This window comes from Acinonyx jubatus, chromosome F2 (assembly GCF_027475565.1).
Source record: "Acinonyx jubatus isolate Ajub_Pintada_27869175 chromosome F2, VMU_Ajub_asm_v1.0, whole genome shotgun sequence".
In the NCBI taxonomy this organism is placed as follows: Eukaryota; Metazoa; Chordata; class Mammalia; order Carnivora; family Felidae; genus Acinonyx; species Acinonyx jubatus.
Genome location: NC_069394.1, coordinates 15,536,605 through 15,564,560, shown reverse-complemented (window position 1 = coordinate 15,564,560; position 27,956 = coordinate 15,536,605). Strand labels below are relative to the sequence as shown.

Genomic DNA, 27,956 nt, shown 5'->3' with positions numbered 1-27,956 from the left:
CAAATATAGGGAGATTAAAAAGTCTACAAATTTCAGGGTGCCTGGGTGGCTCAATGGGTTAAGCATCCCACTCTTGGTTTTGGCTCAGGTCATGATCTCTCACTTCATGGGTTTGAGCCCTCTGTCAGCACAGAGCCTCCTTGGGATTCTCTCTCTCCCCCTCTCTCTGCTCCTCCCCTGCTCGCTATCTCTGTCTCTCCAAATAAATAAAGTTAATTTTTTTTTTTTAAAGCCTACACATTTCTTACAGACATGGCGTTTTGTTTTTAGCTCCTAGCTTCCTCTCTGGGTACTTCCCACTGGGTACTATAGGACTCAACCCTGAGGAGGGTGCTAACCCACTGTTAACTCTCCTGACCTGACTCCCACCCTGGACCATCTTTTCAACATCCAAAACAGGACATCTTCCCATACTGATGAGAGTACCTCCAGGCTCTTTACCTGGGCCTCCCGGGCCTCCGTGTTCTGTGCTCTGCTTCCCTAGCCTTACCTCTACCACTTTCCCATCCATCCTGTGCTCCAGCCCAGTCTAGTCCTCTTGCTGTGCTTTGAACAGCTCCAAGTCTTTCCACCTCAGGGGCTTTGCACTGACTAGCCCTTTTCCCTAGAACACCCTAACTACAAGCTGGCTCCTTCTCATCTTGTGGGTCTCAGCTGAAATGTCACCTCTTCAGAGAGGCCTTCCTGGATTACTTTATCTAAAGGAGGCCTCCCTCATTCCAGCCATTCCATTCCTTATCATATTTCCCTCTTTTATTTTCTTCAAAGCACTTAACCACTACCAGAAATTATCTTGCTTATTCATGTGTTTGTCTCTCGATTGTCCACATCCACCACTAAGCTGGAAACTCCATATGAAGGCAAAGACCATGTCTGTCACACTCACTGTTATCTCCCCAGAAGCAAATCGTGCACATGGGGGCCCTAAAGGAGCATATTGTCTTATTTCACCCGCCACCATCTGGTTAACCGGAGTCACCCTTCATTTCATGTCCAAGAAACCATTGTTGACTATGACCTTTACATCACACACTGGGTTACCTGGACTGTGGTCATTCATTTACTAAGCATCCATGTTAGAAGGCCATGTGCCAGAGGCTATGTTAGGCAATAATTTCACCAAGTCAAAGGAGCGGTAGGTCCTGCCTTCAAAAAGTTTCTAATCTAACGGAAAGGCAGACAAGTAAGTTAGGGCGATCCCTGCAGGATGATCTGGTAGAATACCGAGTGCCAAAAGACAGACAAGAGGGGCATCTCAATCAGACTAGAGGGTTCTGGCCAGGCTTCTAAGAAACGACTCTTGAGCTAAGTTTCTTCATGTAAGAGCTAGAAAGAACAGCAGTATATTTTGGGGTGAGCGAGTCCCATGGGCTAGAAAACCATGGTGTGGACACCATGTGTGCTGGGCTGACCTAAGCAGGCAGTGGGCTCTGGGGAAGGTGTGCTAGGCAGGGAGTCTGGGGAACTTGTTTCTGCCTAGTCTGTTTCTAACGAGCCGTGTGACTGTGAGGGGGTCCCCTACCCTCTGAGTTTCAGATTCTCTCTCTGGCTGGCATTTAGTGAAAACTGAACTTGTCTCAACATTCTAGACCTTCTATTCATTCCGTAAGTATTCAGTCTCTATAGTCACTGTCCCCTAACACCAATTTCCTGGGGGCTCACTTTATGCCCAGCAGAGCACTAAGTGTTCTAAAAAATAAAATTAATGGCAAATGCAGTCTTTGCTCTGGAATGCAGTCACAATTTGGAGAGGGAGAAAACAAACCATAATAAAATTAGGAAAACGAAGCAGTTTAACGCATCTTACATCTTTTGCTAATTGTTTCCCGTGTACTGGTCTTGTGGTGCCACTTACATGCCCTGTGTTCTAATTCTATTTGGTCCAGTCTCCCACTTTCTAGCTATGAAACAGTGGCCTAGTTCTTTTACTTTTCTAAGCTTCTATTTCAAGATCTGTGAAGTGAGGAAAGTACCAAACTTACCGGGTTGTTGTGAGGAACGAATGGGTTAGAATATGCGAGGCATTTAGCATAGGGCCTCACACACAGTCTGACTTCGATAATAATTGCATCTTCCATGCTGCTGGACATTGGAATGCGCAACAATAGAGATGAAATGTTAAGAACAAGGTTGAAGAGTGATCCATGAAGACTGAGACTATGCACCTTCTGGAAGACCCTTGAGTGAGTTTTTTAAGGAAGTGAGTTGACTGAATTGTTGGTGAAGAATCAGCAGGAACACAGGTAGAAGGCTCTTGTAATGGTCAAGGAGAAGGTGAGGTCAGGACTGGAATGGAATGGAAGGAGACACTGTGGAGAATCAATAGGATTTTGATGATGCTCCTAGTTAAGGGCTTTGGTATTTTCTCTGAAGGATCAGGCCACCAGCATTTTTTTGTCCCTCCCAAATACCTGTTGCACAGGCTACATTCCAAGTGCGCGAAGCAGAGGTCTGGGGCTGCCTGCTTCCATCTAGCTCCACTCATAAGATAGAGGATTATGTACATCCTACATGCTAACTTGCCTGTGATCTTCAAGGGTGTCAAGTTCGTGAACGTCAAAGGTAGAACTATTCCAAGCTAAAGGAGACTAGAGGGCCTTGATAACTAAATGCAGTGTGTGGTTCTGAACCGGATTCTTCTGTGGGAATCACTGACAAAGCTTGAGTGAGTTCTGAGGATTAGATAGTCCTAACTATCAATGTCAATTTCCTGACTTTAATGCTTGTATTCGGGGTACGCAGAATAATTCCTGAAAAGCCATACTGATGAAGATAAGCAATTGTGGTAGCTTGTCTCCAATGTGACCAACCACCAAGTTATTTCTTCTCCCCTGTGCACACAGCCAGAAGTACGGTCTGTTCCTGTGCTCCCTGGAATGTGGCCTAACTTATGACTGCTCTAAGCAACAGAATGCTACTGAAGTCATGCTATGTGACTTCTGAGGCTAGGTCCTAAGAGGCCTTATAGCTTCTGCCAGTGTCTCTTAGAAGTCAACCTCTACCTAAGAAGTCTAAGTGCCTGGAAACCACCGTGCCTGAGGAAGCCCAAGCCAATTCTAGTGAGAATTGCCCCACTGAGCATATCGGGCCCAGAACTCTGAAATACAATAATAAATTGTGTTAACCACTATGTTTGGGATTGTTACACATTTATATACAATGAGACAGTAGCTATATTTGAATGGTAATGGATTTGTATAAACTTCTTGGTGGTTTTCTCTTTCTTTTTGTGCATGAAGCATATGTTAAGTTCATAATTAAAGAAATCACTTCTTGGGTCACCTGGGTGGCTCAGTCAGTTAAGCATCTGACTCTTGATCTCAGCTCAGGTCTTGATCTCAGGGTCGTGAGTGAGTTCATGCCTCATGTTGGGCTCTGCACTGGGCATGAAGCCTATTTAAAAGAAAAAAAGATAAATAAATCACTTCTTTTTCCCTAGTACTTTGAGTTAAGAGTAGCATTGTCTAAATTGTATCTTCCAAGATATGGTTATTTCCACTAGACAGAATAAATTACTCACCATGAGGTCTATAGCATCCAACACAATGGCTCGTTGCAATGGGGGCTTTGTAAGTATTTATTGAATAATTGATGAATGAAAAAGCATTGAATAAATTCTCCAAGGATGGAAGGCTATTTACTTATTCATTCATTTATTACTTAAAGAGATTTATGTTAGTTTCACATCATACTTTTTCCCAACCAGTTCTATACTTTCTTTAAAGATACCCAAAAGGGGTGCCTGTGTAGCTCAGTCAGTTAAGACGCTGACTCTTTCTTGATTTCCTCTCAGGTCATGATCTCATGGTTCACGAGATCAAGCCCTGTGTCAGGCTCTGTGCTGACAGTGCAGAGCCTACTTCGGATTCTCTCTGTCTCTCTCTCTGCCCTTTCACCCCTTTCCTCAAAATGATTAAATAAACATTAAAAAGAAACAATAAAAATACAAGAAAGTGAGGCCATGTGTTGAAGCTAAGATGCATCATTTTTTCCCCCTATACATTTATCTCTCCATGTGATTTTCCCTCTGCTTCCCTCTGTGACTTCTATTCTAGCTACGTGGGCATTTTGCCACCATCCTCCTCCCTTAGTGCGTGTCTAGGCATAAGTAGCATGAAAACTAGAATCATAAATTAATCTTTTGGGGGAATAAAACTTAAATGACATACTGGGGCGCCGGGTGGCTCGGTCGGTTGAGCGTCTGACTTCGGCTCAGGTCACGATCTCGCGGTCCGTGAGTTCGAGCCCCGCATCGGGCTCTGTGCTGACGGCTCGGAGCCTGGAGCCTGCTTCGGATTCTGTGTCTCCCTCTCTCTCTGCCCCTCCCCTGCTCATGCTCTGTCTCTCTCAGTCTCAAAAATAAATAAACGTCAAAAAAAAAATTAAAAAAAAAAACTTAAATGACATACTAATAGCCCAAATTCATCAATATATACAAAGAATTACACTCGTGATCAGGTAGGATTAATTTCAAGAACACAAAAGATAATAAAACATTAAAAAATTTGTTAATTTTTTTAATGTTTGTTTATTTTTGAGAGAGAGAGAGAGAGAGACAGAATACAAGCAGGGGAGGGGCAGAGAGAGAAGGAGACACAGAAACCGAAACAGGCTCTGAGCTGTGAGATCATGACTTGAGCCAGTCGAATGCTTAACCAACTGAGCCACCCAGTTGTTAATATTAATAAAGTATGTTTCACAGATCAAAGGAGAAAAAATATAATCATCCCAGTTTTTAAAAAAATTCTTAGCAAACTGGATCTTGAGGAATACTTACTTCTTTAATATAATAAAAATTTTTACCGAATGAACACTTACTGAGATTCAGCATAGGCAAGTCACTGGTTTAAGTTTTAGGGGTTAAAACATAAAATAAGGCAGGTCCCTGCTCTCAAGAACCTAGATCATGTCCTATTAATCACAAAACATTACCAGTTTCCTTTTCTGCAGCAGATTTTCTATCTCACAAGTGGGAATTAATCCAAAGGAAATATTTGAAATTAAGGTATTTCCACAATGCTCATTGCAGTGCTATTTTTAGTAGCAAACCTTTGGTCCTTAATGTCCAACAATAGGGGGACAGTTTTGGAAATTTCTTCACATTAACTCAATGGAATATTATGCATTCATTAATAAATTTCATTCAGTACCCACAATTCAGTTACCAACAACATGATACATAGACTAAATCAATTGGAAGATGCATAGTAATATTGGATTACTGTATATGAAGTAAAGTTAGTTGTAAAAAGTGGAACAAGGTTTCTCAACCTTTTTGTTTGCATCAGATAATTCTTTGTTGGGGGCAGAGTCTGTCTTACGCGTTGCGGGATGTTTATTTAGCAGCACCCTGGCTCCTCCCAGTGGGCCTCTAGTGAACCCCTCTGCTTAGTTTTGACCAAAAATGTCTCCACACACTGCCAAATATCCACTGGGGGGAAAACTTGCCTTTGGTCAAGTGCAACACATATTCAACATACAACACAACTATGTAAAAACCTGTATGTAAACAAATAAAAATGAGAAGAACGATGAAGAAACAATACTTGCTATGATTATCGGTGGAATTCTGGTCGTAATTTCTTTTCTGAGATTTTCGAATTGTTTTAGCAGTAAACACAGCCCATGTTTAAGATGTGCTTTCTAGGGGCGCCTGGGTGGTTTGGTAGGTTCAGCGTCCGACTCTTGATTTCGGCTCAGGTCATGATCTCACCTTTCGTGGGATCTAGCCCTGCGTCAGGCTCTGTGCTGATGGTACGGAGGCTGCTTGGGATTCTCTCTCTCTCCCTCTCTCTCTCTCTCTCCCCTTACCCCCCTCAAAATAAAAAAAAAAACAAAACAACAAAAAAAAAGACGTGCTTTCTAAACAGCCAGATGTAGGAAGAGTTTTCAATTCAAGCATATCAGCAATGCTCTCTGGCTGTGTCAGTTCCCCTGGTGGGCTGATACGTCATCTTAATTTCCTTTCCATCTCTCCTGAGTTCTAGCACTCCACCAGATGCCTTGGCTAGCTGCACATTTCTTTATATGTGCACTAAGATGATGGACTTCTGCCTACAGCAGTTCCCAGATGACCCTTCATCATTTCCGGTGCACCTCTGATACCAGCATGATGATTATTGTTGTGTCACCTTGACTGGGCCACCTGGTGCCTCGATATTTGATCAAACACTGTTCTGGGTGTTTCTGGAGGAGCTTAACATTTAAATCCAGTAGATTGACTAAGCAGATTGCCTTCCATACGGTGGGGGTGCTTCATCCAATCATTTGAAGGCCTGAATGGAACAAAAAGGCTGACTTCCCTTGCTACAAGACAGAAGTTTCCTGCCTAACAGCCTTGAACTAGAACACTGGTGTTTCTCCTGTCTTGGACTCAAACTGCAGCATTGGCTGTTAGGTTTCAGGCTTTTGGACTCAGACTGGAACTCAACCATTGTCTCTTCTGGGTGTCCAGCTTGCCTAATCCCTCTGCAGATCAGGGGACTTGTCAGCCTTTATAACTGCATGAACAAATTCCTTAGAATGAATCTTTTTACCTCCCTCTCCGCCCCCTTCCATCTCTTACTGGTTCTGTTCCTCTGGAGAACCCTGACTAATATACCAGCAAAGATTCACCTCCAGTCCCAAGGACGGGGCCTTTCCAGAGAAGTCCCCAACAAGATGTCACCAACTTCGTAAGTTTGTCAGAATCAAACACAAGCACCCACTACTTTGCTCTCCACATCTAATTCTCACAAGGCTTTGATGTTGGCCTGGCACCATGCTGCTACCCTTACTCAGATCGGACCTTTCTCAAGGTGCAAACCCACAGTAAACTTTCCCATTGATTCTTCTTTTATTCTAAAGACGTGATTTTGGCAAAGTGTCTACATGTACCCTAGAAACAACTTTAATTGGCTTTTGTATTGATTTCACTTCTCCACCCTTACTGCAGGAAGCTGATAGAAATCAGCAGTGCCCTGCTCTGGCTGAAAGAGGACAATTCTTTCCTTGTTCATTGAGGGTGTTGTTTTTTTTTTTTTTGGAAATGCAGCAACAATGAATTGTGACAGATGCCTTTGGCTCCTGTGGTGCCTTTGCAAACACAGCTATGCAGAGTGGGCTCAAAAAGGTGGCTCCTGTCATGGGACATTGCTTTACTGCCCTGGTGACGGAGAGTGAGTTAGACAGGACACAGCACACGCTGACACAGCCAGTAACCCGGCCACATTGTAGCCTTAGGATGCTAATGAGCTTTTGGGGACAGGCAAACTTGCTTCAAGTTTCCAAAATACCCACATGCTACCAAATATCCAAGTGGTGTGGACCAGGGGAGAGTCTAGACCTACAGACTGAAAGTGAGGCATCATAGGTTTGAAGATGTTGTTCTTAGCAGAACTCAAAAGGTTTCTGACCAGGTCATGCTGTTGAAACAGATAGGCTGGTTGACAACAGAAAAGAAATTCAGCCAAATGGGCTTAGTTTTCTCCCATCCTATCCATGTAATGTATTTTGTAAAGTGTTTGTGAGAATCAAATGAAAGAAAAATGACAGCAATAGAAACCCCTTACACAGCACTTCTTACACGACAGGTACTGATTTAAGAACTTTACCTGTATGAATTTATGGGTAAAAATATTAAAGTTGATAAAAGCATTCTGCAAAGGTAATGTGCTATCATTAGAAATATAATTACTATTCATTGTAATCACGCATTTTTGCATGAGTAGCTATATCCAGAAGCAAGTTCCTGCCATAATGATATCACAGGGACCACTGAGATATTAGATATTAACGGTGACCAGGAAACAAATCATCTAGCTATCCAGATGGGGCAGTCTCTACCCTTCTAGGAAGCCTCCAGGCCTTATCCACGTGACAGAATCTGCCTTTCCCAGCAGAAACACACAGACACTGATAATAACACTCGAGCCGTTTGCTGCCTAGCTGTCAGGTCATGATTTACTCAAGTTGTCCTTCCTGACTATTCTCATCAGCCTCCTACTCGCCATCCTACTGAAGCCACTTCATCTTTCCTTCCTTCCTTCCTTCCTTCCTTCCTTCCTTCCTTCCTTCCTTCCTTCCTTCTTTTTTTTTTTAAGATCTTATTCTTAAGTAGTCTCCGCACCCAATATGGGGCTCGAACTCACCACCCTGAGTCGCATGCTCCACCAACTGAGCCAGCCAGGCACCCCTCCCTCTTTTATTCTAATTGCATCTGCCAAGTACTGGCCATATTTCCTGAGCTTTGGGGTCCAGGCCAATCAAAGGTAGGGAACTGGCTCCTCATTATTTGACCCAACCAGGTCCGTTGATCGAACCATGTTGCTTAGGACTGAAAAGTCACTTGCTTTCAGAAAAAAGAGATGAACATTTGTATCTCCTGCCAAAGAGAAAGGAGCAGGGCAGTGTATGGGCACCTGTCTCCTCTGCTTCTGCCCTATGATTAAGGAGACTGTTTATCCAATTATTCCTGAGACAGTCCTGGTTTCCAGTTATTGTCTCAGAATAATTTTTCATAGAGCCTCTTTTCACTCTCCAAGGTGTCCTGGTTTGGGTGATAAATCACATGGTCACTCTGTTGGTGACCCACCGTGGAGTGCTGCATCTAAAGACACTGTAGAGCCAGACACAGTGGGAGTGGGGGCTGGAAGACCAGGGCTTTAAACCCAACTCCACCACTGGTTCAATGAGCTTAGGGAACTCACTTCCTCTCTCAGATCCTCAGTTTTTCTGTCTGCCAAATGGTCATGGTTCCTGCTCTGTTCTCTTCACAGACACGTGGTGAGGAGTAAGTGGCATATTGGTCGGGAAGCACTTGGTCAGCTTTGCACCACTAAGCAGATGAAAGCTCTTTTTATGATGACAATATAGACCAGGAGCCCATTATTTCGTACTATTGTCCAAGAGCTACTAAGAGGTTTTTTTCTTTATGTGAATAAAGAGACTCCATTTTAGAATAAAGACTGTTGGGGTGCCTGGGTGGCTCAGTCGGTTAAGTGCGCGACTCGGCTCAGGTCACGATCTCACGGTTCACGAGTTTGGGCCCTGCTCGGGCTCCTGTGCTGACAGCTCAGAGCCTGGAACCTGCTTCGGATTCTGTGTCTCCCTCTCACTCTGCGCCTTCCCCGCTCACACTCTGTCTCCCTCTGTCTCTCTCTCAAAAAACAAAAAAACAAACAAACAAAAAAAGAATAAAGACTGTCATGGGTAACAAATGACTTGCTCTGCACTTAAACTTGACATAATGCAGATATCATATTGTAAAGTGCCACACTGTGGATTCTCTCTCCCTCCTTCCCTTTCCCACCCTCATAAAGAGTCACCAGGTAATTTATCCCAAAGGAATGTGGTTGATCTTTCCGGATACTGGTAAACAAAGAACTGGATGGTCCCAATCCTTTGTGAAGATGCACATTCTTGGTCACTCAGCCGGGTGTTTCCTTGGACATTTATTCTTTTGTGGAAAAGAAAAGTCCCAACGCTGGTTGCTAAATCTCAGTGACCCGAGGGCCCTGGATTTCCTGCTACAATTGTCTTCTAATGCAGAATCCTGCCTTCACCTTTTCACCCATATCCACTTTCCACAGAGATGATGGATAAGGAGGTATGACTTCATTCAGTGACATGACACGCTTCTTTGGGCAGCTCCACTGAGACCTAGTGCCCACTAAATCCACGACCGAGAAGGAGTCACCACCATCCACGTAATACATTCCCAGGCTTGCTCGCCAGAAACAGGCAGGCATCCAGGACATCAGCTCTATTTTATACAGGCACTTTCTGAACAATCAGTGGCCCAATGCCATTAGAGATATCATTTGTCACACCGTAAACTCTGCAAAGGAATTCAAAGGAAGCAAACGCGGAGTACAAAACAATGAGCACTGAGTCAGAGATGTGCCTGTCCTTAGATCTTTCTGGATGCGAGTTTATGAAGCTAGTTCTTAGGATTTCCTCTGCAAGTAGAGGAAATCCAGTGGATGAGTTCAAAAGCTTTAAAGATATCCTCTCACATTAAATAATTTCTTCTTCTTCTTTTTCTTTAGATGTGGAAGGGAGATGAAGAAAAAAGAAAACTCACTCATTCACGCAATAAATATTTACTGAACTGTGAGGTACCGTTTTAAATGCGTGGAATATAACAGTGATTGCATAGACAACTGCCTCAGAGAGTTGACACGCTAGTTGGAGATAAAGACAATAAACAAAGAAACTAACAAGTATACAACGGAATGTCAGGTAACCATGAATGACCGGAGTGCAATCTCAAGACAGGGTGGCCCGGGAAGAAGGAGGGGGTGCCAGTTTTCCCGCTCCCAGTGTTAACTTTTCTAAATCTAAAGCTGTCCACCTTTGGCCAAAAGCTTCGTCTCAGCCTTCTTTCTGGAACCTCCATAGGAAAAACCCTTTGAAACCCAAAGCAGCCCCTTCATATGCTAAAGGACTTTAAATTATCCTCTCTCTCGGGGTGCCTGGGTGGCTCAGTTGGTTAAGCATCCGATGACTTGGCTCAAGTCATGATCTCACAGTTTGTGAGTTCAAGCCCCACATCAGGCTCTGTGCCAACAGCTCAGAGCCTGGAGCCTGCTTCAGATTTCTGTGTCTCCCTCTCTCTCTGCCCCTCCCTTGCTCACACTCTGTCTCTCTCTCTTTCAAAAAAAAAATAAAATAAAATGTTAAAAAAAGGTTTTTTAATTATCCTCTCTCAAGACAAGAGCTTGGCAGAGAATGCCATATTGTCTTGCAGCAAAATCTTATTTCTGAGGGTCAACAGCTAAGTATCATCCCAGTCTGTCTCTTTTTACAGTCCCTCAGGAACAAGTGACATTCCCCCAAGCAGGGGAATGGCTCAGGTGAACTGAGACAAAAGGTAAAATGCACGTAAGCACGTCAATAATTTAGAAGGCATCACGCCTCACCATTACTAAGCTCCTACTGAGTGCCAGATGCAATGCTAGCTCTTTACAGGACCAAGCTAAATAAGATATGGTACCAATCCCTGTAGCCAAGACTACACTGTATGTTAACTAACTTGAATTAGAACAAAGAAACAAATAAACAAACAGGGGCACCTGGGTGGCTCACTTGGTTAAGCATCCGACTTTGGCTCAGGTCATGATCTCAAGGCTCATGAGTTTGAGCCCTGCGTTGGGCTCTGTGCTGACAGCTGAGAGCCTGGAGCCTGCTTCGGATTCTGTCTCTCTCTCTCTCTCTCTCTCTGTCTCTCAAATATAAATAAACATTTAAAAAAGCCCAAACAAAAACAACTAGAAATAAGATTAAATACATTCCGAAAACTGACAAACAAAACCAAGATATGATAGTTTCCCTCAAAAACAGATCTAACAGAGTCAGCTATAATACGAAGGGCTGGGACTACATTGGTGTTTCTCTAGAGGATGCTACTAGCATTTGGGACAGGGCAACTTCTTAGTGTGCAGAATCTGCCATCATACACTTTGTAGGGCATTGAGCACTTCTGTTCCTTGCTGTCCTAGTTTGCTAGGGCTTCTACAACTAAGTAGCACAGGCTGGGTGACTTAAACATCAGACGGTTATGTCTCACCATTCTGGAGGCTGGAAGCCCAAGACCAAGGTGTCACCAGGTCTGGTTTCTCCAGAGGCCTCTCTTCTGGGCTTGTGGATGGCTGTCTTTTTGCCGTGTCCTCACCACGGCCTTTTCTCTGTGCCTGCATATCCTCGGTATCTCCTCCTCTTCTCATCAGGAGATCAGTCCTATTGGATTAGTGTGACCAGTCCTATGGGATTACATTCGTGTGACCTCGTGTAACCTGAATTACCTCCTTAGGGGCCCGTAAAGCCCCTTAAAGGAAATATTTTTCCAAATTTCCAAATACAGTCACATTGTGGGGTTAGGACTTCAGTGTATGAAATTGGGGAGGACACATTCAGGTCACAGTACTTGCCCACTAACTACTGGTAGTTATTTTATTTATTTATTTTATTTATTTATTTTAATGTTTATTTATTTTGAGAGAGAGCGAGAGAGAGACAGACAGAGCATGAGCGGGGGAGGGGCAGAGAGAGAGAGAGAGAGAGAGAGAGAGAGAGAGAATCTGAAACAGGCTCCAGGCTCTGAGCTGTCAGCACAGAGCCTGATGCGGGGCTTGAACTCATGAACCTCGAGATCATGACCTGAGCTGAAGTCGGATGCTTAACTGACTGAGCCACCCCAGCACCCATTTACTGGTAGCATTAACCAATGAGAACCAAAGATAACCCAAAACTCCCACATATTCTCAAATGTGTCCTAGAACTCCAAGAGGACTTCCCATCCTACTGCTCTACAACATGGAGAATTTCCACATTTACTTGAAAGACTTACAAAGGACCGCTTGTCTGTCACTTTTGGCTATCATTTAAAAAAAAGTTTTTTTAACGTTTATTTATTTTTGGGAGACAGAGACAGAGCATGAGTGGGGGAGGAAGAGAGAGAGAAGGAGACACAAGATCCAAAGCAGTCTCTGGGTTCTGAGCTGTCTGCACAGAGCCACACGTGGGACTTGAGCCCACGACCCGTGAGATCATGACCTGAGCCTAAGTCGGATGCTTAACCAAGTGAGCCACCCAGGTGCCCCTGTTTGTTTATTTGTTTCTTTGTTCTAGTTCAAGTTAGTTAACATACAGTGTAGTCTTGGCTACAGGGATTGGTACCATATCTTATTTAGCTTGGTCCTGTAAAGAGCTAGCATTGCATCTGGCACTCAGTAGGAGCTTAGTAATGGTGAGGCGTGATGCCTTCTAAATTATTGACGTGCTTACGTGCATTTTACCTTTTGTCTCAGTTCACCTGAGCCATTCCCCTGCTTGGGGGAATGTCACTTGTTCCTGAGGGACTGTAAAAAGAGACAGACTGGGATGATACTTAGCTGTTGACCCTCAGAAATAAGATTTTGCTGCAAGACAATATGGCATTCTCTGCCAAGCTCTTGTCTTGAGAGAGAATAATTTAAAAAAACTTTTTTAACGTTTTATTTAATTTAATTTAATTTTATTTTATTTTATTTTGAGAGAGAGAGAGAGAGACAGAGTGTGAGCAGGAGGACAGCAGCAGGGAGGGACAGAGAGAGAGGGAGACACAGAATATGAAGCAGGCTCCAGGCTCTGAGCCATCAGCACAGAGCCTGGTGCGGGACTCAAACCCACGAACTGTGAGATCATGATCGCAGCTGAAGTCGGACACTTAACTGACTGAGCCACCCTGTCACCCCTTGGCTATCATTTTTTGATGACAGGTAAGATGTTTCTCTGAGAGAGTGCCTTCTTAACTGACTCCAGTGGAAACCCAGAACATTACTTACGTTATTAGGTTAAGCTGGTGATGCCATCTCTCTTTCAGAGCATGCTGGCCCAAAGCAATACGCCATTGGGTACAGGCAGGTGGACCCAAAGCTGTTATTTATATATTCCCTGCCTAGACTGAATGCATTTTTCACAAATGAATATCATAAAAATCAATAACATTCTGTTCTGAGATCTAATGTAAAAAGGATTTAATGAGAAATTTAGAGGAAGAAGAGTCTCAGGGAAGCTAACAGGTGAATTCTAGATAAAAGGAGAAAATAAAGCATGACCCTCCTGCCAAGCTGCAGGTATGATATTAAACACACTAACCAGGAAGACTTTTTGCATTTGATTTCCATATGAACACCAGCCCCACGTACCGAGTAGTTATAGTGCCAGGCACAGTAATGTGAACAGCCCATATATGCTATCATTTCATTGAATATTGTTCCAAGGCGATTGAAATATGTAGATATTTCTGTAGCTCTTCATTCTTCCTCAACACCCTTACTGAACCTCAAATTTCCAAATGGTGTCCTCCTCTTCTAGATTCCTGTGTCATGTGAGACCAGTTTTGTAGGTTTTGACGGCTCTGTGACTCCAAGAACTATCCCTGAGAACTGGACTTCTCCTCTGTAGCCAGGAATGAGGCCTGCCTCGTCTTGGCTTTTGCCTTCTGGAGGAAGATTGGCTTTCAACAAGGTGGGTGCCAAGATGAAGACATTTGAAGACAACTAACCTTAGGGAAAATCTGTGGCCGAGGAGGCGAAGTGACCCTAAAATTCTAGAGAGTGATATTTGGCACTCAGGACAACATAGTCTCTCTTCCTCTTTGGTAATTAATTCCAAATGGTTCACGTTAGAGAGAGAATCCATAATCCTCATAATCCTCTATTATGCCCAGGTTTATTCTTGTTAAACCTAATTGATACAAATATCACTTTATGTTTGCACGAAGACCCTTTGAGATCATACAGGATTTGGTTGCTCTGCAGTCACTTATGTTTTGCAACAGTCTCACCAAACAGCTGCCTCTAGGGCCACCTGCTGACACACTTTAGAATCTTGAGCATTTAATGTGATGAAGGAAAGAGCCATCCTGATCTATTAAGAGAGAGGCACAATCTGGCCTCTGCTCTGTTGATCCCCTAAACTTGCTGTAGCACCAGAATCCAATCATCCTGGACGTTTCTTTCCCCTCCCAACCTCCACACCCACTTTCCCGCCCACCTTCAGAAAAGATGTTGCAATCTCCTTGGTATCAGGCTCAACACAGGCAATCCCCCGTGTCGGTCATCGATGGCTCTTGGACGTCTGATACTTTTGGTGCTCTGTGCCAGTCCATACTCTCTCCCTAAGCCAAGTTTCTACTCTGTTTGGCTCCATCCTGGAGGCGTTGAGTCACGTGCAAAGGTACGTGGAACAGTGATGGTTGCAGTAACAATTCTATATATATATATATATATATATATATATATATTCTCCATATATATATATGTATATTCTCCATATATATATGTATATTCTCCATATATATATGTATATTTTCCATATATATATGTATATTCTCCATATATATATGTATATTCTCCATATATATATATGTATATTCTCCATATATATATGTATATTCTCCATATATATATGTATATTCTCCATATATATGTATATTCTCCATATATATGTATATTCTCCATATATATATGTATATTCTCCATATATATATATGTATATTCTCCATATATATATGTATATTCTCCATATATATGTATATTCTCCATATATATGTATATTTTCCATATATATATGTATATTCTCCATATATATATGTATATTCTCCATATATATGTATATTCTCCATATATATATGTATATTCTCCATATATATATATATGTATATTCTCCATATATATATATGTATATTCTCCAGATATATATATATGTATATTCTCCATATATATATATATGTGTATATATATATATATACACACTTCCAGGCCAAGTAATGCAGGGGGAATTGGAAAGGGGGATGATGAAGAGAAGAAAAGGATCTGCTGAGATCATCAGAAAGCCCACCACTGAAAGCAATCAAAATAATCCTCCTAGAACGCTGGGGAAGATGGGTATCACTTACTTCAGTATGTTACTGAGGCTTAGGGAAATTCAATTTCTTGGTAAAGGGTCACATCCTGTATGTGAGGCAAAGAATTTGCCGATTAGGCCATCACACTGCCCCTCACCACATAGCTTTGCACTACCTACCACTTAGCGATTCCACCATTTTAACCACCTTCTCTTTTGAATGCAAATAACCTGCAAAGAATAAAACCTGACATTGGACAGTTTAGTGCCAGCTGTTAGGATCACATCACCAGCTCAGTACTGTATTAGTCAGCTCAAGTAACGGAATACCGTAACAAAGTGCCATCGACTGGGTGGCTTAAGCAACAGACATTTAGTTTCTCGTAGTTCTGGAGCCTGGAAGTTTGAGATCAGGGCACCAGAATGGTCGGCTTCTGGTGAGAGCTCTCTGCCTGGCTTGTGACAGCTGCTACTGTGTCCTCACATGGTGGAGAGAGTGAGGGAGAGTGAGATCTTTGTGTCTCCTCTTTCTTTTTTTAGAGGTGGGGAGGGGGAGAGAGAGAGAGAGAGAGAGAGAGAGAGAGAGAGAGAGAGAGAGAGAATCCCACGCAGGCTCTGTGCCCAGTGCAGAGCCCAATGCAGAGCTTGATCTCATAATCACGAGACTGTGTCCTGCGCCGAAATCAAGAGTCGGACGCTTAACTGACTGAGCCACCGAGGCGCCTCTGTTGTCTCTTCTTATAAGGGTACTAATCTTATCATGAGGGCCCCAGTCTCATGACCGCCTCTAAATGTAAATACCTCCCAAGGGCTCCGTTGCCGAATACCGTGACTTTGAAGGTTAGGGCTTCAACATACGAATTTTGAGGGGACACAATTCAGTGGACAGCAAGTACCAAGCCCCTCTCTCAGACACAGGAGGACTTGGGGCTGCTTAGTCTATTCCAGTACTGCCTGCTTCAGACATTTCTTAAGTGAATACTAAAGTCCTATGGTTTAAACAACTGTGAGTAAGGAGCGCTGTAATGTGAGACAGTAAACACTCCCAGTTGCAACTGTTATTGACACTGATGCCTGGAGACATCCATGGCTGGGGGAGGGCAGAAACCCCTTCTAGTGCCCCAAGTCAGCCAGCGTTGGGGGTGGGGGGGTGAGCGGGCAATCTATCCCAACTCCTGTTCAGGGTGACTCTCTCAGGAAGCAACAGCAGATGACATTAACTATTTGTTGAATAAATGAATGAAAGAGCAAAGGAAACAAGGGAAATGGAAGGAGAAATCAAAGGACTTGATGGATTTTCCCAGCTTCATAATAGGATATATCCCCATTGCCTTCCAGGCCTTGTATCCTAGCAGTTTATTTAAGCCTTCAATACTCAAAGGCTCCTACTATGTGCTCTGTGCTCAGAATGTAAGAGTGAGACAGGATTCTGTCTCAGCTCACCTGCTGACCTGGGAGTTAGATATCTACCCAGCCTACCAGAATAAGACAATATGGTGAGCAAATTCACTCATTTTTAAATTGGGTTAAAACGTCAGTGGGAAGCCATAAAATGGCAACATTGCGAGTACAAAGGAAAAAAAAAAAGCCGAAGAACTATTTTGGGATGGAAGTGGTAGAATTGAGTGGTTAGTTGATAGTGTAAGGACTTCAAGAAGGCAGGAAGAAAAGTGAGTAGCAGTAAAGGGCTCGTTTTAAATGTGAAGGAGGAATCCACTGTTGTAACAGGAGGGAAGAAAGAGAGTGGCCTGGGGCGCAGACACAAGTAGATTTGTAGGCTTGAATGGGGAGATGCAGGGACTGCCTTCCATTTTCTCTGTAATGGAATACTAGGGTCTAGGTGCTTCTCCGAGGGTTATTAATAGCGGTGCCTTGTAAACTAATTGTTTTATATGTGGGTGGATGCCCCAGCTGTCCAAGTGTTTCACAGGTGGCTATATGTATATATATCCCTGTGCCAACAAAAACAACAGGAGCTTAATAAATGCTCCATTCATTTTTCTTCTGATGATGATAAACCCAATGATGCCCTGAAGGGAAAGAATTCGTTCCGATGGGACCCCCTATTATAAGGCGCCTGACAAGTGTGAGGTTTGAGAATCAAGCAAACAAAGGACAGCTTGAGGGAAGGAAATCCACCAGCACGCCCCTTCTGGGCCGGGACCTTAAGCGTTAAGACCAACGAGAGCTGGTCATCCCTGGTTCCTAGAGAGGCTCCCGCAAAGCCGGCCGGGGGGGAGGGGGCTAGGGTAACTTCCTGTTTCTGTCTTCCGGGCTCGAGAGTTTAGGACCCTGGGTTGGTGGGGTCAGGAGGAGCTGGGGGCTACTTGCTCCGGGACAGCTGGGCCTGCTGGGGGTGCTGGGCGCCTTGTGTGTGGCCCCCAGAACAGTGAGTTCCTCCCCGGGGGTAGGGAGCCGAGGGCTGCGGGCAGGAGGAGTGGCCACTGCAGCACCCTGGCTGCAGTGTACGCCCGGAGAGGGATCCCGCGGCTGCGAGGGCCCGAGGCCCAGCGTCTCCCCGCCGCACCGGCCACCGCGCCGCCCTCGCCTCCCTCGCCTGCCGGGTCCCTTGAAGGAGCTTGTTGATCTGGCCTCCTGGAACTTCATCCCACAGTGCACCCAGCGTCTGCCCCTTGCCAACGGTTCTTAAAGCTAAGCTGCAGGCAGTGCGTTTTCTTTGGAAGATTTTCTAATCTAAAGCATGGCCCCATCCTAAGCCCCTCTGCTTCTAGGACACTGCAAACAGCCCTTCTCTGTGGCGTGACATCTAAGGGACAGCCTTGTAATACCATTTCTGGCCTGTAGACCGTTTGCTTAACCGACCGAGCCACCCAGGTGCCCCTCTCTGTATACCATTTGCTACCGTTTTGCTGAGCCAGTGCTGGGGGCCCCTACTACCAGAGTTAATAGTTTCTTAGGGAAAATGGTGCACGGGTTTCTGTTCCCCAGCCGCTTACTTCGTTTGTAAAGACCTTGGTGGAAATCTGTAACTCAGCAAAACATACTACTCCATTTGAACAATTTTTCCTTTTAGGTGTATGAGGTGCCCCCCTCCCCTACTCAAACGCTAGGGCTATTTCTAATTCAGACTAGTTTCACCTCTTCCTGTAACAAATCCCTGGTTGCTGAGGACGCTTAGAGAATGCTCCTCTGTTTGGTATCATGTCTAGAGATATAAATCTAAAAAAACCCAAACACAGTGTTTTCCAAAATAAAGGTCCTCTTTGAGATTGTAGTTTGGGATCACACCTAGCTCTGCTTCCTGCTCTAGTTTGATTGTAATAGGTAAATGAGTGTGAACTTACCCCAACAGGCTTGGGGCTGAATCCTACTCGACCACTTACTCGTTGTGTGACCTTGGGAAAGTCTGTTAATGTCTTTTTTGTTCACCTATAATAACATGCTGGTAATTGTTCATACACCTCCAAGGGCTATTGTGGAAATTACATGAAAAATATTATGTGTAAAGTATTTAGCTCGGTGCCTGGCACATAATAGGCAGTGGCAAGGTGAAAAGTAATACCATTTTTTTGTTTTCCGTATGTGTGCCTTTGTGCATCCCGATTCTAGGCTCTTGTTTTTCCTGAATTGTGCTGTTGTTTATATCCTGAAATGGATTCCAAGCCCATCTAAACCTGTCTTCCAGTGATAGATCACATTTTCCAGTCTCTTAAAGTAGGTCAAGAATTGTAGTTGGCTCCAGGAGATAAAGTTTAGGCTAAAAGGGATATTGCGATTATGATAGACTGAGAAAGTGAGTCACGGAAGAATTCATTAGCTTCCCTTTTATATGTAGGGGTTATTGGCTATAATTTTTCTAGCCCTCCTTTGTCCCAACTTATTTGATTTTATTTATTTATTTTTACTGGTTATAGAAATTCATTCTTTTGAAATTGAACTTCAAAGGTTTCATCCTTCTGTCAAGGGCCAGCTTCTTTCTAAACAGAGTACTTTCTCTTTAACTGCTCCTTATACCTGCATATTGATTTTTTGAAGTCTTGTTACCTTTTCCAAAAAAACTACTTTGTGTTTTCAATTAAAAGTGTTTCTAAACCCTGAGTGGACAATGAGTATTAGTATTCATTCTAGTTTTGAAGCTTGATGCTCAGACTTAGACTTTAATGTGATTTAACTTTTTTTTTTTTTCCTCGGAAAAAGTAAATTGGGTTAACCCTTAATTCTAAACACTTGCATCTGAGGTGAAATTTTTCTAAAAGGACTTCTAAAGACCATGTTGTTTTTTTCAGTCTGGTCCACAGAACAGTCTGTAAGCACAATTGGTATATTGCAATGGTTGGGAAGCAAGGAAGAATACGTTACAGCAAAGGCCTGCAAACATAACCTGTTTCCCTTCCACAGGATTTCTGACCCCTAACTTGGCCGTGCCCACCACTGATGGAGCAAGAGCAAAAACTGTTGATCTCAGATTCTAGTGGCTTCACGGAGAGGGAGAGTTTGAAAAGCCCTTTTCCAGGTGAGGGATTGAGAAGATTATCCGAATCCATTGGAAATTCAGAGAAGTTGTGCCATAGAGTGTGTAGAAAGAACCAGGGCATTTGCATGGGACAGACTTTAGTTTGATTCCTGTTCTGTTGCTTACAAGCTATGTTAACCTTTACAGCCTCTCTTTTCTCATCTTGAAGAAAAATGCATAATATCTTGTCTCATGGTTTCTTGGGATTAATGAGATACTATATGGCACACGATTGTTCTTAATAAATAGCAGGTACCATTGTTATTTCTGTATTTTCTCAGATTTTAACTAAAGTATTGTTTTCACCTTAGAATGTGTCCTATTCGGTTTCTCCCCTATTCAGATCCCCTTTTTTCTTGTAAGTCTTCCAGAATGAAGCTTAATGAGGTGTTTTTTTTTTTTAAGATGAATATCCCCCTTCGCAATTACTGACAACTATTTAAATACTTCATTAGTGCTGTTACTGAGCACAGAAAATTCACCTGCTTCTAATGAGCACTTGAAGTAAAACTAGCTTTAAAAACTTTTTTTTTAATGTAAAAGAATTGATGAGATTTTACTTTGTTATTCTCTCTCTTCCATTGCATTTCAGAATTTCCTTCCTCTGGTAGAGATTAGGGAATATGTTTAGAATATTTGTTTATTCTTACAGGAGATGCAAGTAAGAATCATTTGGAAACTGTACAACACAACTCCAAGGCAGATAAAGAGAGCGCCTCAAAACGGTCTAAGAGAGATGGCCCACAAAATTGTAAGCATGAGGATATAGAAGAAAGTCCATTGATGTGGTCCCAAGGCAATGAGATCTGGTGCAGTGATTCCTATGAGAAGGTTGGCAAGTCAGAGAATCAGGGAAATTCTGCAGGAGAAGAAGAAGAAAAACCCAGTCACTGGGGATGGGCTCCCGGGGAACGCCGCAGTGCCTCTGTCCAGCAGAATTCGACCTCCAGGGACAAACCCTACAAGTGTGCTGAATGTTGGAAAAGTTTCAATAACAGCTCTCATTTGCGTATTCACCAGAGGACCCACTCAGGAGAAAAACCTTATAAATGTTCTGAGTGTGGGAAATGCTTCAGTAACAGCTCTCACCTGATTCAGCACCTGAGAACACACACAGGAGAGAAGCCCTACCAGTGTGGCGAGTGTGGGAAAAGCTTCAGCAATACCTCCCATCTAATCATTCACGAGAGGACTCACACGGGAGAGAAACCCTATAAATGTCCCGAGTGTGGGAAGAGCTTTAGTAGCAGCTCCCACCTTATTCAGCACCACAGGTCGCATACCGGCGAGAAGCCCTACGAATGTCCCGTGTGTGGGAAATGCTTCAGCCACAGCTATGTCCTCATAGAACATCAGAGGATTCACACGGGAGAAAAACCTTATACGTGTCCTGACTGTGGAAAGAGTTTTAGTCAGAGTTCTAGCCTGATACGCCACCAGCGGACACACACGGGAGAGAAGCCCTACAGATGTCTCGAGTGCGGGAAAAGCTTCGGTTGTAATTCGACTCTCATAAAGCACCAGAGGATTCACACAGGAGAAAAACCGTATCAGTGTACAGAATGCGGCAAGAGCTTCAGTCGAAGTTCGAACCTAATCGCACACCGGAAAACACACGCAGGAGAGAAGCCCTGTGAAAGTCCCGAATATGAAGAAAGTTTGAGTCGGAACTGCAGTGCGATAGAAGAGTGTGGACTCCAGCCTGGGGAGAAACCCTACAAGTGTTGTGAGTGCGGAAAGCGTTTCGGTCTCAGCTCCCATCTCATTAGACACCAGAGAACACACACAGGAGAGAAGCCGTACAGGTGTTCGGAGTGTTGGAAAACTTTCAGTCAGAGTTCCACCCTGGTGATTCACCAGAGGACACACACGGGAGAGAGACCTTATAAGTGTCCCGACTGTGGCGAGGGCTTCAGCCAGAGCTTTAATCTCATCAGGCACCGGAGGACTCACGTGGGAGAGAAACCTTACAAATGCACCGACTGTGACAAGTGCTTCAGCAGAAGTGCCTATCTCACTCAGCATCGGAAGATGCACCTAGAAAAGTCTTTCGAGTCTCCTGAAGTCAATGATTTTCCTCCTGGGTGGACTTGGAAAAACTGTCCAGGGGAAATGGCCCTCATCTCTTCCTTTTCAGTCCCACGTCCATCTTCCTCCTGAGTCCCAAAGCCCGTTTATTATTATTATTATTATTATCATTATTATTATTTCTTTTCTTGCTGGATCATTACAATTAAGGTGTTGCTACAGAGTTTCTTTGGTTTGTTTGCCATAATGTCTGGAAAAAGTCAAGCTCCCAGGTTGGAGGATGGGAAGGCCCTGATCACCAGCTCATTGTATCTGCCCAGTGGGAGATGCTTCCAACGATGGAGAAGAAATGTTTTTTGATTTAAGGTAAGATTGGAATAGCTTCAAAAGAAAACGTAAAGAGAAATTCCGGGAATAAGGACACCTGAGAGCTTGAAGCCAAGCTAGCCCTTGAATTTCCCTATTTCCTCTTGCTTGAGTGGGTGGCAGTAATTCATTATTGGCCTCAGGGAGTTATCCACAGAAAGATTCGTTTTGAACAAATAATGTGATTCTCTGGCTGTTCTGGTGGGTCTTAAGAAAAGACTCAGTTTTCTAAACACATTTTTATTTGCTGAAAATGAACTTTCATAGTATTTAGAACTACACCGGCTAATCCCGTAGCCACTAGTCACCTGTGGCTATTTAAATAAATTTGTAGTAAGATTAAATGACATTTAAAATCTGGTTCCTTAGTGGCACTAACTACGTGCCAGGCACTCAGTAGCCACATGTGACTGGTGGCTGCTGTATTGAATATCATATAGAGTTTGTTCTTTCAAGATTATCATTCTTCACAGACTCATGAAGATTTCCTATGAGACTGTAGGAAATGTGCTATGAGGTTTTTGCTCCAGAGGAATTGCAACATAGACTAGAAATGGGATAGAGTTTTTAAGGCACTCCGTCTAGAGATTGGCCATTCTAATGCTTGTATGTCTTCTGTTCAACCATCTTGGTAATCCAGTGATACGATCCTGTTGTCTTGGCCAAAACCAGATTAAGAGGTAGAATTCTTGAATTTTGTTAATAAACTTTGGGCAAATAGGGACACCTGGGTGGCTGTGTTGGTTAAGCGTCCAACTCTTGGTTTTGGCTCAGGTCATGATCTCACAGTTTGGTGAGTTTGAGCCCCACACTGAGCTCTGCGCTTACCGTGTGGAGCCTGCTTGGAATTCTCTCTCTCTCCCTCTCTGTGCCCCCATCCCCACTTGTGATGTCTCTGTCTCTTGCAGAAATAATGAACTTTAAACAAAAATGAAAAAAGATTTTTGACAAATAGTCTTTTCCCTTCAGTTTTCTCATTATGTAATTCCTGGTTAGATCAGAAACTGGGTTCTTTTTCTAATATTTAACCCCCTGAATCTGAGCCAATGTGCAGGGACAGTGTGCCATTGGAGACCGAGATTCCTTACTTCGTCTTGACAGTTTTCTTTTGCCTCTTGACTTATGGGATGTATGGATCCTCCCTGTTCGCCTGTCCAATGGAAATGATGTTTTGTAAAGTAATAAGTTATTTTTTATGCTCCTGACCCCTATTTTTTTTTTACTGCCAGTTCAAGGAGTAGAAAGTCAGGACTCCTAAGTTGGTCAGGATTTCTGGTCTCATTTTTAGATTCAAAATATATTTTATGAAGACTGTCTATAGAGATACAAATTAGGAATGTGGAGCCAGAAGAGGCCAGTTAGAGCTGCTGCAAATGCAGAAGGCTGTAGCTGGTAGGTAACGGAATTGCATGGGGATTCTTTCTTCTTTCGTGATTGTGGTAGTATGCCTGATACTGGGGAGTCCATTAAGTCTTTTCCCGTTGTGACAAGATTAAAAAATAAAGCAAAAGTTAACAAAAGACTTAAGAAGCATTTGGGGTGATTTTTCTGCTTTCAAGAAGGGGGAGAACATTAAGTATCATTGGCTTTTATATGATCCTCATCTAAGCATCTTTTCACCTTTGTATGTTAGGCAGTATTGTCCAAATTGTCTTAAACTCTAATATCTGAGGGCAAGTGTTTGCAGTATTTTACCACAGACAACTAAAAGTGTGATTAACGTTTGAGAGTTAAATTTGGGCATTTGCTGTTGAGGCCGAAATCCAGTTGCAAGGCAGTAGCTGTTGGAGTGGTACCCAGTCATCCATTACGTTGTGTGTGGCCAGTAACCACTCCTAACCTGCGTCCTCATCTGTAGAGCAGAGGTCATGCCTGCCTTGCAGGGTTTCTGGAAGGATTAAGTAAATGTTTGCAAAGCAGCTAGCACAGTGCTTAAAATATTAACGAGGTCTAAATACATGGGAATTAGTTATTATTAATTGAAATAAATAGAAAAATGTCCTCCACACATTTTCAGAAGTAGCAGTGTAAGCCGTACCTATCCTACTTGTGAATTCTTAATGACCAACCTCAGGAACCCTGACGAATAAAGATTTGTAAAAGCACAAGACTGTAGAGTGTTTCAATTTTGCAGACTTTTGAAGAACGCTTTTATGTGATTCGACGTACTGAATATTTTTGTTGTTCTTGAAACAAAGGATTCAGCGTAAGTCAGGAAAGAACAATATAGCAAGTTCAATGTAAGTTAATTTGTGTCTGAAGACATTAACAGGTACAGTTTATGTCCTGTTAGCATCATTGACTCTGTTTTATGAGTGCCCACAAGTACATAGAACCTATTTCACAAACCTCAGTGTCTATAGAAACATAGATGTTCACATTTTAGATGAATTAAGATGGGGTCTCCTCCATGAAGAAAACAATTTAGCAAGAATCCTTATCTCTTTTGATTGAAAACTAGGAACACAGAGGAGAGATTTGTTACTTATGAGAACATACTAGTAAATTTAATCATATTTGATGCCTGTATCTCAATTTCATTAATCAGCAAATGGGTTTTTTATTTAGCTCCCCAAGAAATAAATATTCTGTATTCCTTATTTGTTTTGCCAGCAAAAAGAATTCTGCACCTGATTAAATAAAGCATTCTTATTTAAGTGATTTGTTTCATAGTTCCTTTTTAACTAAAGAGAAGACTCTTCTGTTCATTTTCCTACTCAGAGAAAGGGCTTATATTTTTTTCCCTACAGTGGAATGGGGAAATCCATGTCAACACATAGGCTCACAAGTGTCGTGGGGAATTCAGTCCCTAGCTGCTGTAGAGTCTGCCAGAAGGCATACAAGCAGTAAGTGTCTTACCATAGTGCCTGAGCTGAAGGTTTGCTCCCATCGTTCCAGGCCATCCAAGCTGGATCTACCAAATGAGCCTTGTCCTTAGTGCTCTACATGTTTCCTCATTGATGGTGAGAGGTAGTGGACTATGGCTTGTGACAGTTGCCCCTCATGCACTGGTCCAATATATTCCATCTCTGCCAGTCTCTCACTTTCTGAAATCATGGTCGTGACAAAACCGTCATTGCTTCTTTATTCTGTATTTGAGTTTATGTAATTCCTTTCGAGCGGTATCATCATTCACTCAGCAAAAATTTGCCTGATGCCCAGTACGTGTGCAGCAGGAGTTGAAATGACGGTGGGAGGGGGAAACGTATGGATAGACTGATAGGAAAATGTGCAGCTTTTCAGGTGACTACTTTCTCCTTGCCAACTCTTGAACTACAACTTACGCTGAACCCTCCATCTTCAAATCTAATAATTTGATAATCGAAGGAGCTAGAAATAACTATATAGTAAAATGGGCTAGGTTTGCTCTGTGAAAGCACAAGTGCTTTGTACATAGTGGCACTCAGTAGTTCTGAGTGGGTATCATATGCTTATATGTTTTCTGTTAATGGCCAGGAATATGCCCTTCCAGGATATGCCTTCCCATTAGACTGTCCACTCCCTGAGTGCAGAGAACAGATTTCATTTCTGTAATCCCAGTGCCCGACACAAAGCCTGGCATGTGAAGTGTTTAGTGGTTTTGGATGAAAGGCATTTGCCAGTGGTGAAGTTTACTGGAATAGGCTGTACAGTCTCAGCGTGCCCCAGGTCCCTTTGACATCATTACTTGTCCAGTCCACGGAGTCTGGGCTAGCTCGCAAGTGAAAGTGACAGGCCTGGGAAGCTGGGTCTATCCTTCACGCTAACCCCTAGAGGACCCTCAACTGTCCCAATTGTTCCAAAGCCTATGGAGGGAAGACCTGGGCCTTTAAATTCACGCTGTCCAGGACAGGTTCAGAGTCTGTTTCACATTCATGTTTCAATCACTTTGTACTCTGTTCTTCGCTTGTAAGATTTAGTAAGCAGTGAGTGAGGTGAGGTGCCTGGCATATTCTAGGTGTTAAGAAAATACTGTCGTTCTTCCCTGCCCACCCTCATTTTCTCATAATTTTGCTAAGGATAGGCAAATGCACAGAAATTAATCACTGCCTGAATTGGTTATTTCTAGGTTTCTAAAATAAAGATATTAATAACATTTAGCTCATGGGTTTGTGGGGAGGATCAGTGAGATACTGTATGTAATGTGCTTATTAGCATTGCTAATACCTCAGTGTTAGCTGATCTGTGATAAAGTGGCTGTATACAACCGTGGGTCTTTGAATCATCTTTGAAGGTAGCCCCAGAGACATGGGTGTCCCCTGGGGCCACAAAAATGGTGCAGTCCTTTTGTTGTCTACCCCATGGACACGAAGGGGTATGACTACACACTAGGAGTGTGTAGCAAGCTGAGTGTGTAGGCTAATAATGTAGCACATCATTATTTTATGGCAGCTCTGTGGGCAACTACTGCCTTTTCTATTTAAAAATTGCCTTTCCTTTCATTCCCCATCTCTTTTATTTCATTTTTATTCTCTTTTACTTCTCTTTGGCCCTAACCTCTTCTGCCTTGTCCTTGCATATTTTTTTTCGCCCCACATGTTGATTTATTTTTGAGAGAGAGAGAGTGCAAGTGGGGGAGGGACAGAGAGAGAGTGGCAGGATTCCAAGTAGGTGCTGACAGCTGAGAGCCTGCTGCAGGGCTTGAACCCACAAACTCTGAGATCATGACCTGAGCTGAAGTTGGACGCTTAACCGACTGAGCCACCCAGACGTCCCTTTCCTTACATATTCTAACCCAAACTTAGGCTTTTTCTACCCTTTATTTCGTTTCCCTTTCTTCCCTCTCCTCTCTTCCCCTCCCAGCGAAGTAGGAATGAGGTCAAAGCTAAAGATGGTCCAAACACTTGGTTATAAAGATCCAGATGGAAACATGATGCTTGGCAATCATGACTTCATGGGATGTAGCCACTTACAAGCAGAGGTAGCTTGAAAGTGCTAAGTTGGTGAGGTTTGTGATCTAACATTGCATGGCTGGTAAAATCAGCAGATATCCTAGGATCTGACACTGGGAGGGATGATGTGTAAGCTTTGGTTGAAAAAGGATCATGATTAATTTTGAGTCCTGTTAAGTCATGTGGATAAATAGTCAGATTAAAGAAAATGCTAGTTGATTAGACTGACAAACACAGGTGTAAGATTTCCCCCTTAAAATAATAGCTTACTCTCTAATTATTAAAGTAATACTTATTGCTGATTGTAAAATATACAGAGAAGTATAAAGTAAGAAATGATGTAAAAGTGTGAAGATCAAAAGAAAAATGGCCCGTAATCATTTTTTACAGAGATCACTCACCATAAAAGTTCTGAGATCTGTCCCAATAACTTGTTTTCTAAGCATATATCTGAATAAATGTTAAAAAAAATTGGATCATGTGGGGAGTGTGTGTGTGTGTGTGTGTGTGTGTGTATGTATGTATAGTATTGTGTCTTGATTTCCTAATCTTGTTGTCAGTTTACTTGTTTTAATGATTATAATGTTTTTAATGACTTCATAAAAATAGACTGAATAATTATTAACAATAACAATTCAGTTCCGAATTGTTGGATGTTGGTGGGTGTTTATAGTATTTCTAGCTGTTTGCTATTAAAAAGAACACTGTTGTGAACAAGGTTTTTTTGGTTGTTGTTTTGGTATTGTAGTTATGATTGTTTTGCTTTTTGTTGGTACACAAATTTTACTTTACATCTCAAATTATTTCCTTAGAGTGAATTCCTAGCAGTGACATTATTGAGTCAAAGG

The 27,956-nt window shown here is 42.8% G+C and overlaps 1 protein-coding gene across 5 annotated transcripts; it reads left to right on the top strand.

Annotated features, from left to right (window-relative positions):
• Positions 1 to 9,187: 9,187 nt before the first annotated feature.
• Positions 9,188 to 27,827, top strand: ZNF572 (zinc finger protein 572). 5 transcript variants are annotated; one of them, XM_053208738.1, is made up of 4 exons: positions 9,188 to 10,221; positions 13,837 to 13,989; positions 19,729 to 19,843; positions 20,496 to 27,827. In XM_053208738.1, the coding sequence occupies exons 3-4, from the start codon at positions 19,765 to 19,767 to the stop codon at positions 22,001 to 22,003; spliced, it is 1,587 nt and encodes a 528-aa protein (XP_053064713.1). In that variant the 5' UTR covers positions 9,188 to 10,221; positions 13,837 to 13,989; positions 19,729 to 19,764; the 3' UTR covers positions 22,004 to 27,827. The 5 variants fall into 5 exon arrangements, with proteins under 5 accessions (XP_053064713.1, XP_014940245.1, XP_014940243.1 ...); XM_015084759.3 differs by lacking the exon at positions 9,188 to 10,221 and having other exon boundaries at positions 13,146 to 13,989; XM_015084757.3 differs by lacking the exons at positions 9,188 to 10,221; positions 13,837 to 13,989 and adding an exon at positions 17,637 to 17,758.
• The last annotated feature ends 129 nt before the right edge of the window (positions 27,828 to 27,956 follow it).

Coding starts and splice junctions, on each gene's coding strand:
- ZNF572 (XM_053208738.1), top strand. CDS start 19,765: ATGGAGCAAGAGCAAAAACTGTTGATCTCAGATTCTAGTGGCTTCACG. Junction 19,844..20,495: donor TTTGAAAAGCCCTTTTCCAG/GTGAGGGATTGA, acceptor TTATTCTTACAG/GAGATGCAAGTAAGAATCAT.